This window comes from Vipera ursinii, assembly GCF_947247035.1.
Source record: "Vipera ursinii genome assembly, chromosome: 4".
Taxonomy (NCBI): Eukaryota; Metazoa; Chordata; class Lepidosauria; order Squamata; family Viperidae; genus Vipera; species Vipera ursinii.
In genome coordinates this window covers 567,202-580,818 of record NC_139514.1, presented here as the reverse complement: position 1 = coordinate 580,818, position 13,617 = coordinate 567,202, and the positions used below count along the sequence as shown (strand labels likewise).

The 13,617-nt window shown below is 51.3% G+C and overlaps 2 protein-coding genes across 2 annotated transcripts; one reads left to right on the top strand and one right to left on the bottom strand.

Annotated features, from left to right (window-relative positions):
- Positions 1 to 4,871: 4,871 nt before the first annotated feature.
- LOC310640293 (olfactory receptor 51G2-like) lies at positions 4,872 to 5,870 on the bottom strand (the record flags this gene model as incomplete). Its single annotated transcript, XM_083362507.1, has 1 exon — positions 4,872 to 5,870. One exon carries the CDS (start codon positions 5,868 to 5,870, stop codon positions 4,872 to 4,874), a length of 999 nt encoding a protein of 332 aa, XP_083218633.1.
- A 5,609-nt stretch (positions 5,871 to 11,479) lies between these two features.
- LOC310640292 (olfactory receptor 52P1-like) lies at positions 11,480 to 12,430 on the top strand (the record flags this gene model as incomplete). The annotated part of the gene is made up of 1 exon (XM_083362506.1): positions 11,480 to 12,430. The coding sequence occupies one exon, from the start codon at positions 11,480 to 11,482 to the stop codon at positions 12,428 to 12,430; it is 951 nt and encodes a 316-aa protein (XP_083218632.1).
- Between the last annotated feature and the right edge of the window lie 1,187 nt (positions 12,431 to 13,617).

The following is a 13,617-nucleotide window of genomic DNA, read 5'->3' as shown; positions in this document are numbered from 1 at the left end:
AAATTTATGTAAATAATATTATATAGGAATCGTATGTTAACTCGGGGGTCCTCAACCTTGGCAGCTTTGAGACTTGTGGACTCCCAGAGGAGTTGAGGACCCCTGTGTTAACTAATCCAGGTCTCCACAAAGTTACTCTGTGGATAAGGACTTGCCGTCCTCTGCTTCCCATTCAGTTTGGGAGTCGTGGCACCTTTAGGCAGAGGCCACAATCTCTCTTTCCAAAATGGGATCCAGGAATCGGGACTTCCCACCCAAGCTGCCCCGATGGGGTGGGCAGGGGGCAGAGTTGCAAGAGGGAGGGGTTCTTTCCCAGCGAGCAGAGAGACCAAGAAGCTTGGGGTCTTTGGTGTGCAGAAAGGGGGCGCAGATGGAGCCACCCTACCAGTCCACAGGGCATGTCTAGTAGTTGTGCGGATAAGTGCTTTAGCCTGGCAAGAGTCCGTCTCCGGGAGAGCAACAATTAAGAATCTGCTCAGAAGTAGCTCCTTCTGCTATTCTTGACTCCTTGGTGCTCCCTCCCGGCCTACACTTTCATGGGATGGGAGAACAAACCTGGAATTGCTCCCTGTCAGTCCCCTGAAGGCCCCGACTCCTCTGCGCTCCAGGTGTTTGAAGGCCCCATCTCCTGCCCACCCCCACCCCCCACATGGGTAAGTCTTGCTCTGCTTGGGGGCCAAATAGCGGAGGAGGAGGAGGAGGAGGAGGAGGAGGAGGAGGAGGAGGAGGAGGAGGAGGAGGAGGTGTGCCAAGGAGAAGAAGCCCTGCTGGCCAGTCTGGAGGCCTCGTCAGGATCCTCTGGTCTCTCCCCCTCCCCAACAAACCCCTCCATCTCTCTTGCCAGGGCAGGTCCAGGATGACTCCCCCCCTCGCTGAGTGGTGCTCCCTGAGAGCGAGTCCCTTCGGTTGCCAGCAGGGGGCACCATGCTGCTGCTCTCCTGCCCGCCAAGCAGAATCCAAGCAAGTTTCACCAAAGAAACACCCATGTGTAGGACTGCGCTGCTGCGCGTGGCAGGTCACATGGTCTCCCTCGCCCCGTAACTTTGGTTCTGCTTTGGTTCTCATCAAGTCACAGCTTGGCCTCAAAATAATCCACTCATTATTTGAGAAGAATGTTTGTTTGTCTGTTTGTCTGTCTGTTTGTCTGTCTGTCTGTCTGTTTGTTTGTCTGTTTAATTGGTTTCCTGACCATCTCGTCTAGAGATGACTCTGGATTCCTGAAAAAGCCCAAACCTTGTAGACCCCCTCCGTATCATTCCCAGCCAATTCACCTTCTCCGGTACAGGGAGGGACCCCCCGACCCACCCACCGTTCACCAGGCAGGTGGCAACTTCAGGGAGAAAAATGGTGTGAAGGTCTTCCTCGTCCTGGATCCCATTTCCTCGCAGGAAGAGTCTGGTGCCAGAGCCAGATTGAGGAGCCGGGATCAAGCCAGGAAGTGGGAAGAGTTGGGGTGGGGGTCTGGTGCCCCTTGCAGCCTTGGGGGCAGGTTCAGAGGGATGCCGTTTCCAGGGTGCTTTTCAACAGCAGCCTCCTTGGAAGGACCACGGCGCAAGTGGGCAGTGGGTGGGTTGCGGGAAACTCAGCTCCCTTCCTGCTGTCAGAGCCGGGTCCTCAGGCAAGGCCAGGAGAAGGCTGAATTCTTCGGGCAGGGCAGACTGGGGGAACTCAGCAAGTGCGTTCTCTTAACCCGAGTCCACTGTGTTGTGTGAACACCAGCCAGGAAGTTGGAAAAAGAGCTGGGAGTTGGGGGGATTCACCCCAGAGCACCTTCTCAGCCATCTCTCCCATCTGCAAGAAACCCACCAAGCTCAGAGAGCACCACAGTGTGCTGCAGACACCACAAAAGCCAACACAATCCTTGGTTGAATAAGCAGAGGCACAGAGTCAAGATCACATGAAGTGTTAGTAGCGCTTTATAAGGCCTTAGTAAGACCACACTTGGAATACTGAATCCAGCTTTGATTGCCACAATATAAAAAAGACATTGAGACTCTAGAAAGAGGGCAGAGAAGAGCAACAAAGATGATCGGGGGGACCGAAGGCTAAAACACACCAGGAACGGCTGCTGGAATTGGGTATGTGTAGTTTAATGAAGAGAAGGACTGGGGGGGGGGGAACATGAGAGCAGTCTTCCAATATCTCAGGGGCTGCCATAAAGAAGGGGGGGTCAAGCTATTCTCCAAAGCACCTGAAGAAGGCAGGACAGGAAGCAACGGATGGAAACTCATCAAGGAGAGAAGCAACCTGGAACTAAGGAGGAACTTCCTGTCAGTGAGAAACATTAACCAGTGGAATGGAAGTTGCCTCCAGAGGTTGTCAGTGCTTCATCACTGCAGGCTTTTAAGAAGATTCTGGACACTCACCTGTCTGAAATGGTATAGAGCAGTGATGACGAAACCTTTAGAGATGGAGTGCCCAAACTGCAACCCAAAACCCACTTACGTATTGTCAGGTGTTGGGTGGGCGTGGTCCCTTGGGTGGGTGTGGCCCATTGGGTGTGCGTGGCTGCGGTGGTAACAGCAGATTGGGTGGGACTAAAAAGTTCAATTAATCAATTCCAACTTTGCAAGATCTTTTTTTCCCCATGAAAGTTGAAACTGATTGATTGAACTTTTTTTTTTTGCACACGGTGGAGGCCTAAAGTAAAAAGGTTTTATAAAACCCAGCTGAAGGCCTAGGACTGGGACGACAACGCACGTGCCCACAGAGAGGGCTCTGCGTGCCAACTGTGGCACATGTGCCATAGGTTTGCCACCCCTTGCCTCCGCTTCTGCCCACCTAGAAGTTCGAAAGCATGATACACGGGAGTAGACAAATAGGTATCACTTCGGTGGGAAGACGAGCCAGCTGCCTCCGTGCAGGTGGTCAGAACCCAGCTGGCTGGCGCTGGACGTTCCTGGGTTAAATGCCCATTGACAAGGCAACTTCAGTGGAGGGAGAAGACCCCAGACGACAGTCTTTTTCTCTGGTGTGGAGCTAGCTCGCCCCCTGTGGTGCAGATTGGGAAATGCACATGCTTGAATAGCAGGCAGTCAAGATATTACTCTGCATTAGCATGGTTGTCTCCTGGCTAATGTAACACCACCGTACGCTAAATGAATAATAAACGACTTAAAATGGGGTTGATCTTCAAGGTCTCACTGCTTTAATGTTCACAAGATTCACAGATTCAATGGTATTAAACAAGGATGCCAACAGCTCTGAGTACAATCCAAAGCAAAACTCAGGGAATCATTTTTTCAAAGAATGTTTATTGGAGAGAAGACACCTGGAGGACAATAGCTTAGAGAAGATCCCCTTTGACCCACCAGATCCCACTTGGGATCAATAACTTATGAGGTGCTACAAAAAGCATGGAGGGCTGGGTAAAAGTGGGAGGGGCTGAGTCCAGGGAGGGAGGAGGGTGGGCCAGGCGGGGGGGGGGTCTCCCCAGAAGTTCTGCTTCAGGAGGAAGAAAGCGGAGACTCCTTGAGGGAGGACAAGGAGCGATGGGGGAGTCCAGTAGGGCAGCCTCAAGCCCAAGTGGCAAAGTCTTTTGGAGAGTCCCAGCCAGAGGAGAGAGAGGGGCCTTGGCCCAGCATCTGGAGATCTGTTGATGCCCCCACCTCTTCTGAGTCCATGGAAGGCTTTGAGCAAGAGGGACTTCAGGAGCCCCAGATTGCACTCAGATCAGGAGGGAGACATCCATTCCCTCCTCCCCCCTCAGGGGGAAACCTCCCGCCTTCCTCCCTCGGGCCTTTTTTGTGGAAATGGTGACTAAACCTGAGACGGTACACGGTGATCGGTGGCAGCAGCTCGTGGGATACCATGGTGATGCCTCTTGGAAGCCGCATTATTTAACATTTTTATTAGTGACCAGGATGATGGGGTTGAGGGGCTTCTCGTCAGATTTGTGGATGATGTAAAATAGTGAGGTTGGGGAAAAGGTTGAGGATGACTGAATTTAACCTGGACGGTTGAAACTGCAGAGGGTGGCCAAGAGGAACCAGATGTCTTTCAACAGCGAGGAAAATAAAGCATTAGATTTGGGGAAGAAAGATATAGCAGGGATAACAAACAAATGAGCTGTTATAGCTTGGTAACCTCGCATTAAAGAATGACATGGATACGGTGGTTGACAACAAACTGAACTTGAGCCGGCCACGTCAGCCACTGTAGTTCTGAGGTCTGTCAGAAGAAGCCTCAGATCAGAGACCCTCAAAGCCCCTTTTCTGTATGGGAGAGACCACCAGGGAAGTACCCTGTGTAGTTCTGGGCATCTTGTTTCCAGAGGGATGTTGAGTGATTAGAAGACGTTTAGGGAAGGGCAGCAAAGATACTAGAAGGATCACGCAGATATGCCCTGTGGGAACAAAACGAAGGAATAATAGACAATGCTGAGTCTTAAGAAAAGACGATTGCAGGCAGATATGACCTAGCCACGTTGTGGGACCTCTTTGAGAAGAGGTTGGACAGACACCTCTTGTGGAAGTTAAATTGGATTTCTAGCACACAACATGGTAGACGATTCTCATGATCACTTCCAACTCCATAGTTCTCCATGACCTTTTATGGGGTCCTTGGTGCTCTCTGAGCTTGGTTGCTTTCTGGCAGATATTTCATTACTAAATTAGGTAACATCATCAGTGCTAGATGTTGGTGTCCTTACTACGGATGATGTTATCTAGTCAGATGATGAGGTGCAAAATGAGGTGAACCTATGCAAGAAACCAACCAAGTTCAGAGAGCACCAGGGACCTCACAGTTCAATCCTGAAGCTTATGTTCCCTACGCGTGTGAATGTGACCTGATCCACAGAGAAAGGCTCTCTGAATCTTTTGGAAGACCTGACCTGCCTTTCATGGAATTTTAGACAATCATGTTTAGTACTAAGAACAGAAGCTTCTTGTTTTCGTGCACCACTTGAGGAAAATTTGGATTATCTTGTCTCGAATTTGCTTGGTTTTTACACTGTACACAATGGGGTTCATGAGGGGTGGCACCAGCAGGTATACGTAGCCCATAAAAATACGGACAAAGAGCGGGGAATCCTTCCCAAACCTGTGTATCACAGTTAAGCCAATCATTGGTGTGTAGAAGAGCAACACTGCAGAGATATGCGAGCCACAAGTGCCGAGGGTCTTGTGGCGGTCTGCCCGTGACGCCATGCCCAACACAGTCTTGAGGATCACCATGTAAGAGAAGAGGATAAGGACAGAGTCCACCCCCACTGTGGAGAAAATGACAAACATGCCATAAATGGTGTTGACGGTGATGTCCGAGCAGGCCAGCTTCATCACCTCCTGATGAAGGCAGTAGGAGTGGAAGAGGAGATTGACACAACAGTAGCGATGTCTTCTGAGAAGGAGGGGAAATGGCAAGACCAAGAACACCCCTCTGGCCACAAATGCCAGCCCCATCTTCCTTATTCTTGGCATGGTCATGATTGCGGCATACCTGAGTGGGTTGCGGATGGCCACAACGCGATCAAAGGCCATGGCCAAGAGCACAGAGGACTCCATCAAAGAGAAGGAGTGGATGAAGAAGAGTTGGGTGAAGCAAGCAGTGAAGCTGATCCTTCTGGCATTGAACCAAAAGACGCCTAGTATGGTTGGCATGGTGGAGATGGATAGACCAAGATCTGTGATAGCCAGCATGGAGAGGAAGATGTACATGGGCTTGTGGAAGCTTCGGTCTGTTTTGATCACAAAAAGAATAATGGAGTTCCCCAAAAGGGAAATGAGATATATGGCACAGAAGGGGATGGAGATCCAGGCGAGGTTGGATTCCAGACCAGGAATCCCCGTCAGCCAGACCACCGATGGATTCGATCTGGAATTGTTGAGGAGTGCCAAGGAGTTGAGGGCTGTCTCAGGAGCACCTGGCATGTTCCTTCAGATGATGGATGGCGCCTTTTTGACTCTGAGCACGGACAGTTGAGGTTGGGAAGGACCCACAGAAACATTTGGGCTTCCTCCTGACATGCTGCCTTTCATTTCTGGTTGGATTTTGACCCTGAGAAAATCCAGAAAGATGGATGTTAGTTGGGATGCATCCCTGGAAATAACAAAGCCCCCTCCGTCTGACCTGAATATGCGGATTCGTTGCACCAACTTCACCCAGAAGCTAAAAATCAGCTGCTGGGGAAAGCCCAGCCCTCTCTGTAGGATCTGCTGAGGGGTTTGTGGTTCCTTCTTTAATTTTTCCCCATCTGAGGTTAAACAGCAGGTTGAACCGATCCTCCAGGTGCTGGCTGAGCTCCAGAGAGAGAATCCTCAGCCGATCCAAAGGGCTCCGTGCAGAGAACACGCAGAGTCAGGAAGGAGCTGAGCCAGGTTGTCCCCGACCGGCTGGGTGTGTCGCATGGGTGCTTTGGCTGACCTGCACACAGACCTTGGCTTAGAAAGGGCGGCTCCCCTTACCTGGTGCTGGCTGAGGGTGCTCAGCAGTCCTTCCTCCCAAGCACCTCAGAAGCTGAGAGAAAGCGCTCCCCCCACGCTTGGCTCAGCCCTCAGCAAAGGGCTCTGCGCATCTCCCCCAGCCATTCACAGGGGGGCTGCTTGCACTGCTGGCTCAGCCCCAGACTCAGTGGCTGCCCGGACTCCCCCACAGCTCCTGGCCCCACACCGGGGCCCTTCCTTGTATGCAGCTTCCCTTCAGTGAAACGAACCCGGTGGCTCTCCGTCAGTCCTTGGCATTCTCCCCCCCAGAGACCCCCACCAGGCCAGCTGCGGGAGTGATCCGAGCCTCCTCCTTCTCACAGGCTGATGCTTGACGTGTCCCGGACAGCTTTCCCGGTTCCTTGGGTTCTAGCTGGGAGAGAGGCTGGCTGGCTGGATTCGGCTGCCTTTATGAGCCTCTCCTGCTGACTGGGGCCTCCTTGCCCTCCGGGATCTCACCGCCCAGACACGGAAGGCAGGTCTCCTGGCAAGGGCAGCCTGGCACCACAGGGAACGGGGCTCACTTTGCCCTCCCCCGTCAGGATGGGTGAGGTCAGAGCCGTCTCCTCCCTTGGGCCCTCCAGGGCTTCCCATGGTTCCCCCAGCACCCCCAGGAGAAGAGAAGGCCCAGGCAGCCTCAGTCCCGGTGGAGCCGGCCTCTCTTCCTCCTGAAGGCGGAAGGACAGACGGGCTGTCTGGCCTGGGCCCTTTTGTCCCTCGCCCCCTCCCTTAGCAGCCTCTGGAGCAGTTTGTGGTTCCTAGACAATAGCACAAACAGATGCAACAACTGGGCCGCGACAATCTCTGTCTCCTGAAAGATATGTAGGTCCTGCTGCTCACCCCAGAGGAGACCGGCCCGGGAGCTGCTCAAGGCAGCGTCCTTTGTCCACGTGGTCAGTCAGGAATTCTGGGGAGCAGGAAAGAGGAATATTTGTGGCTCAGGGTTCAACTACGAGGAGTCCTGGCTGCCCTGGGACTTTCCTGAAGATGTTTCCTGCACGTCAGCTGCCACCTCAGGCTGGCTGTGCTTGGCTCCTCTTCAGTGACAGACTGCCACGGACTAGTGGGAGGGAGAAGGCAGGTCCTGTGTCTCTGCCAGACGCTGCTTCGGGGTCACCCAGGATACCCGCCGCGTGCCATCCTGCGCTTGAAACATCCTGCCTGAACCTGGCTGGCTGCACGGGGTGGGTGGTCAGCGGGAGGCAGCCTGAGGGAGCGGAGAGTTGAACTTGGGGATCTGGGCACGTGATTCTCCGTTCCGGTTATGCAATGTGCTGCAACTTCTATTAAGAAAAACTGGGCATGCTTTTCTGCCTCTCGAAGATCCTTTTAGGAAATATACTTTCCTGGCCTTTTAATATTTCCTTCTCTGGTGGGCTGACTTCTCACAAAGCGTTTCTGTGGGGAGGTTTATGTGGCGGCAGGTCTGACAATGAACCAGCCAGGTAACATCCTCAGTGGCAGCTATAATCCTGGGGAGCCCGGCCGTTGTTGGGCTTCCTGACTGAATAGGAAGCACTGGAACCAGCAGGCAGAACCCAACAGTTTCTGATCAGTAACTTCGTTGCAGAGAAGCAGGGGGTTGGACTAGATGACCTCCAAGGTCCCTTCCAAATTATCATTATCATCATCACCATCACCATCACCATCACCATCACCATCACCATCACCATCACCATCACCATCACCATCATCATCATCATATCATCTTGACACCTGCATTTGCTTTGGATGTCTAGTTCCTCCTCAGGCGTCACGCCTTTGGGTCAGTCCTTCCCTTTCAGCCCAGGAAGGAGGAAATGGCCAACCCCTCCTGAAAGAGTTGCTCAGAAAACTGCAGGGACTCCTCTAGGTGGCCTCCAGAACCAAGAATGATGCAAAGGCATACAAAGACACACACACAGACACACACACACACACACACACACACACACAAACACACTGTCTGGGTCTTGGCACTTTTATCCACCAGGTCTTTGCACATGGTTGTGTTTGTCCATGCTCTCCTGCCACTCTAACTCCATGCACTGACCGGTGGGTTCAGATGGACACCACACACTGGGCATGAATCTTCAAGGTCTGGTTCATTAAACTCCCTCTCCAGGACACCAGAAAGGTGGTTTGCTGGGCAAGACATAAGGAAGTTCCCTTCCATTCAGACCTAGATTCTCTTTTCTGAGTCGTTTGGAGTTCTTGGCTGGAGATATTAGAGACCATGCAGCCAGAAGGAGACCCTGACTGAGCAAGAGTTGGGATCAGAATAGACTGGAGACCCTGTGCCATTTCAGACAGGTCCTGCCGTAATCCCAGATGTTGCTGCCTTCACAAGCGCAAAGGCGAGATAAGCCATGACAGATCATGAGGAATGTCAAAGGAGCAGCTTCAGAGCTCACTTCATGAGACGTGGGAAAGAACCAGAGTTATTTTATTTTATTTTTATTTATTTATTTGGATTTTATTGACTAAACAGATGGGACAGATGCCAAGAGAAGAAAAAACATACTGTCAGCAAAGCTCAGAGAGATACAGGTAGTCCTCGACTTACAACTGGTTCAAAGTTATGACGGACCTCCCTGGGGGGGGGGGTACTTACGACCTGGTCCCAAACCACTGATGACTGGAATGTAGGAAGAAGAGGATCATTTGCCGTGTTTTAAGCAAAGGTGAGAGGTTACCAAAATGGCTTATATTGCTCATATATATTAAAATTGCAACAAAGAAGGAAATCATTTTTCTTTTTTTTAAAGAAATGGTATTCTTTCTTTCATATTTTTATTTCTTTCCTGCACTTTCTATTCTTGGCTTTTATTCTTTTTTTTTAAGTTTGTATCTTTTTAAAGGTAATGTTTAAAAAATTTCAATAAAAATAAGAACCGCAGACGTGCTCCGGTTTTAAGCAAGGCATCCTCTGTACCACAGAGGCCCTGCAGAGAGCTGAGATCAGGGCAGGGGCTGGGGGGGGGAAGGGAGGGGGGCGTTTCATGATTGGCAGCTTTGCCATTTCCAACTTCTTCCTACTTCTCCATGGCCCAGAGCCCAGAGCTCTGCGGTCAGAGGGAGACCCAGAACCCCAGCACAGAGCCCCCAGGACCCCAGAGGCCCCGGGCTGCAGGTTGCCCATCCCAGACTAGGGAGGGAGGGGGCAGACAGCGGCACAGGGAGCCGTGCCCGTCCCTCCTCCCTGCCCAGTCCGGTGCCCGAGGGAAGGAGAGAGGAAACGTTGGCTCAGCGGTTGTTCCAGAGAGGAGCCTCTCGGGAGGCGCCCAGATGCCAGGTGCTCTCAGCGCCCGGCCCAGCAGTGCCAGAGAGGGGGCAACACGGGTGAATAAATGCTCCCATCTCTGCTTCCCGCCCTCCAGCCTTGAGGGGAGGCCAAAGGCGCCACCTCCAGGCAGAGCAAGGGGTCCTTCCGTTCACTGCTTGTGGCAGGGCTTGCTGCCAGGACCGGCCGCTTGGGATCTGGGGTGAGTGAGGTGGAGGGTCTAGTTACATGTCCCTGAGTGCCAGTCTAGCTGGCGCCTCGCTCTGGCGACCACCAGTGTGCTGGGGGCAGAGCAACAGGCGGACCAGGCTTCAGTGAGCTGGTTGGTTAGTTGAAGGAAACAGAGAAGCTGGTGGGCATCTCTGTCGCCTTCCTCCCCCTGAAGCTGGTTGTTCCAAGGCTAGTTGTTCAGACGTCATGATGAGGATGAAGTTGGAAGGGACCTTGGAGGTCATCTAGTCCAACCCCCCTGCTCAGGCAGGAAACCCTACGGTACCATTTCAGACAAATAGCTGTCCAGTCTCTTCTTAAAAACTTCCCGCGTTGGAGCGTTCACCGCTTCTGGAGGCAGGTGGTTCCACTGGTTAATTGTTCTCACTGCCAGGAAGTTTCTCCTTAGTTCTTGCTTCTCTCTTTCTCTCTCTTACTTTCCCCCCTCGAACTGACACCTGTGGATGCTACCAAGCTACACGCTTTAAAGCAGCCCCAGGAAAACTCAGCATTAGCTACTGCCAACCACCTTTTTGATTTATTTTATCCTGTGGCTATTTCATGGGCATTAAATAAGGAATATGTAAAGACTGGAGTTGCTGCTTGCAAAGCAGGGCAGTGGGCAAACATCGGAGGTTCAGCCTCCGCCTATCAATTCTCCTTGACATTCTGCCACTCCCCGACACGTGCCATGGGGGAGGGGGCCTTCTTCATTGCCAGCGGGCTAAAAAGACCCCTCCCACTTTGTGCAGAGCCTCCTGAACCCCAGGTGTGGTGTTCCTCCCCGGGAACCCAAAAAGCCCATTCCGCCCCTTGCGTTTGGGGTCAGCGGATAAAGAAAGACAACTTCAAATATGGGGTGGGGAAACCCTTAGCGAGAAGGGGAACCTCTGATTCTGTAGCCAAAGACGCAGCCTCTTGAGATTGTGGCTTGTTTTGAGGGGTGGGGGACAGTCCAGAATAATATAGGGCAGGGGTCTTCCAACTTGGCCCTTTGATGACTTGTGGACTTCAGCTGCCAGAATTCTGAAACATCCTCCACCCATTGTAAGGCATTATAATCCACGAAAAGGTGTGAATCCCTCTGAAAGGGATTCATGTGGAGATCCAACTATCAAAGGCACGCCTGAGGGATAACCAGCCGTGGGGAGCAACAGTGACGATTAGGGGACTGGAGGCTAACATATTGGATCTTTAAACGGAGTGGTTTTCCTCCTCAAATTGTGGCTGCTCCATCACTGGAGGTTTTCAAGAAGAGACTGGAGAGCCACCTGGACAGTCTAGAATAATATAGGGCAGGGGTCATCCAGCTTGGCCCTTTGATGACTTGTGGACTTCAACTGCCAGAATTCCTCAGCCAGGCACGCCCTCATTGAAGGGCCAAGTTGGAAGACCCCTGATATAGGGTCTCCTGTTCAAGCAGGGGGTTGGACTAGAAGACCTCCAAGGCCCCTTCCAACTCTGTTATTCTCTATTCTGTATTCTGATGTGGCGGGAGGGCAAAATTCACCCCTTTCTTCTCCCTTCCTCCGGCAGAGGGCAGAGGTACTTGTGGATCCTGCGTGCACCATGCCTACAAGGTGCAATGTTTGCGCTTAATGGGAGCCACGACTCTCCCTCTTCCTTCATCCAGTTGGGGATTCCTGGCCTCGAAGCCTTTTACTACTGGATCTCCATCCCGCTCTCATCTATGTACATTGTGACACTGCTGGGGAACAGCACCATGTTGTACGTGATCGCCACGGAGCAGAGGCTCCACAAGCCCATGTACCTCTTCCTCTGCATGCTGGCAAGCATAGACCTGATCCTGTCCACCTCCACCCTACCCAAGATGCTTTGCATCGTCTGGTTCCGAGCTGGAGAAATCAGTTCCCAGGCCTGCCTGGCCCAGATGTTCTTCATCCATGCCTTCTCGGTCATGGAGTCCAGTGTGCTGGTGGCCATGGCCTTTGACCGTTACGTGGCCATTTGCAACCCCCTGAGGTATGACACCATCTTAACCAGCCCTCTGCTGACCAAGATTGGCATCGTGGTGATCCTGAGAGGCACCATCTTCATTGCCCCAATCGCCATCTTAGCGGCACGTCTTTCTTACTGCAAAACCAACATCATTGCTCACACCTATTGTGAGCATATGGCGGTGGTGAAACTGGCTTGCTCAAGCATCCTGACCAACGTGGTCTATGGGCTTCTGGTGGCACTCCTGGTGGTCGGGGCTGATCTGCTGTTTATCACCTTTTCCTACTGCATGATTACCAGGGCGGTCCTGGCCCTGCCCTCGCGAGATGCCCGCTACAAAGCCTTCAGCACCTGCGCAGCTCACGTGGTGGTCATCCTGGTGTCCTACACCCCAGCTCTCTTCACCATCCTGACGCACAGATTTGGCCATCACGTGTTGCCTCATGTGCACATTCTCCTGGCCAACTTCTACCTCCTCTTTCCTCCCATGCTGAACCCCATTGTCTACGGAGTGAAGACCAAGGAGATCCGAGACCAAGTGGTCACCATTGTCCTTAGGAGGAAGGGCCTTTCATGAAGGACTTCACAAAGACGTTCGACACGACTCTTTATACGAGTCACTTGTTGAGATGGGCAGTTATAGAAATCAAATCAAGAAATAGGATGTCGTCTTCTGAAGAGATCTGAGGAGTTGGGTACGAGAATTGATGGAAGGGGGAGGATGATTGTGCTCTTCCAATAACAGAAAGAGGTCACACAGCGGGACAAGACCTCCACTCTACCATTCCAGATTTAAATTAAAGGAAGACAGACTGAGGGGGCAAGAAAGAGAATATACCACTTGATTAAGGTCTAGAATTCAAGGCGCTGGCCTGTAGATGAACACAAAACCTGAGGCTAAGAGAACTTTTGAGATTTGTGGAATGTGCTACTTCGTGTTTGGTTAGCTTTATCCACACTTAGACCATTCCTTGATCAAAGAGACCACCTTGTACTTAAAAGCTTTTAGGATTTGTAGCATGAGAGAAATAAATATTTGTACTTGTCTGTGGACATGGTGCTCTTGGAAGAATGACTACGGGGAAGGGCAGATCGATGCCCAGAACCAGCAGGGATCCTGAGGCCCAAGCATGATGGGATCCAGGGCTATGCTAGGATACACCAAGCTCAGAACATACAGGAATACAAATGCCCTACAAAACATTCTGAGATTTTTTTTTCTGGGCAAATGTTGTAGCAGAAAAAAAAATGGTAAGTCAGGCTTTGGAAAGAACATAAACTTCTCATTTATCTTATCAAATGAGACTTACCAATGGTATTTTCAGAGAAATGACATGGCTTTATTTGCAGGAGATGTATGAGTTTGGGCTGAGGGTGGACCATATTGTAAGGTTAGGACTCCATAAATCATCTAAACGTGTATTTATACATAAAATTTAGAGACCACCCATCTCCCTCCTGCAGCAAATAGACATCAAAAGCCAAGATATGTGTGAATATTATAAAAAAAGTTAAAAACAAGAATATATTTTGTTTGCTTAGCGTGGACTTAACCAACACAGCGAGTGCAACTGATGCATTATTGCTTTTGAAATGAGAGATATCAGAAAAATGACCACTTTGAAGACAGTAGCTTAGCAAAAGATCTCGCCTCCGCCCAGCAGTTTATGCATCAGTCCCTTCTTGCCTAGTTCTTGGGCAGTTTTAACATTTTAAGGCCTGACGTCGGATGCTTTTAAATCTTTTAAAGACCACTACATCCTT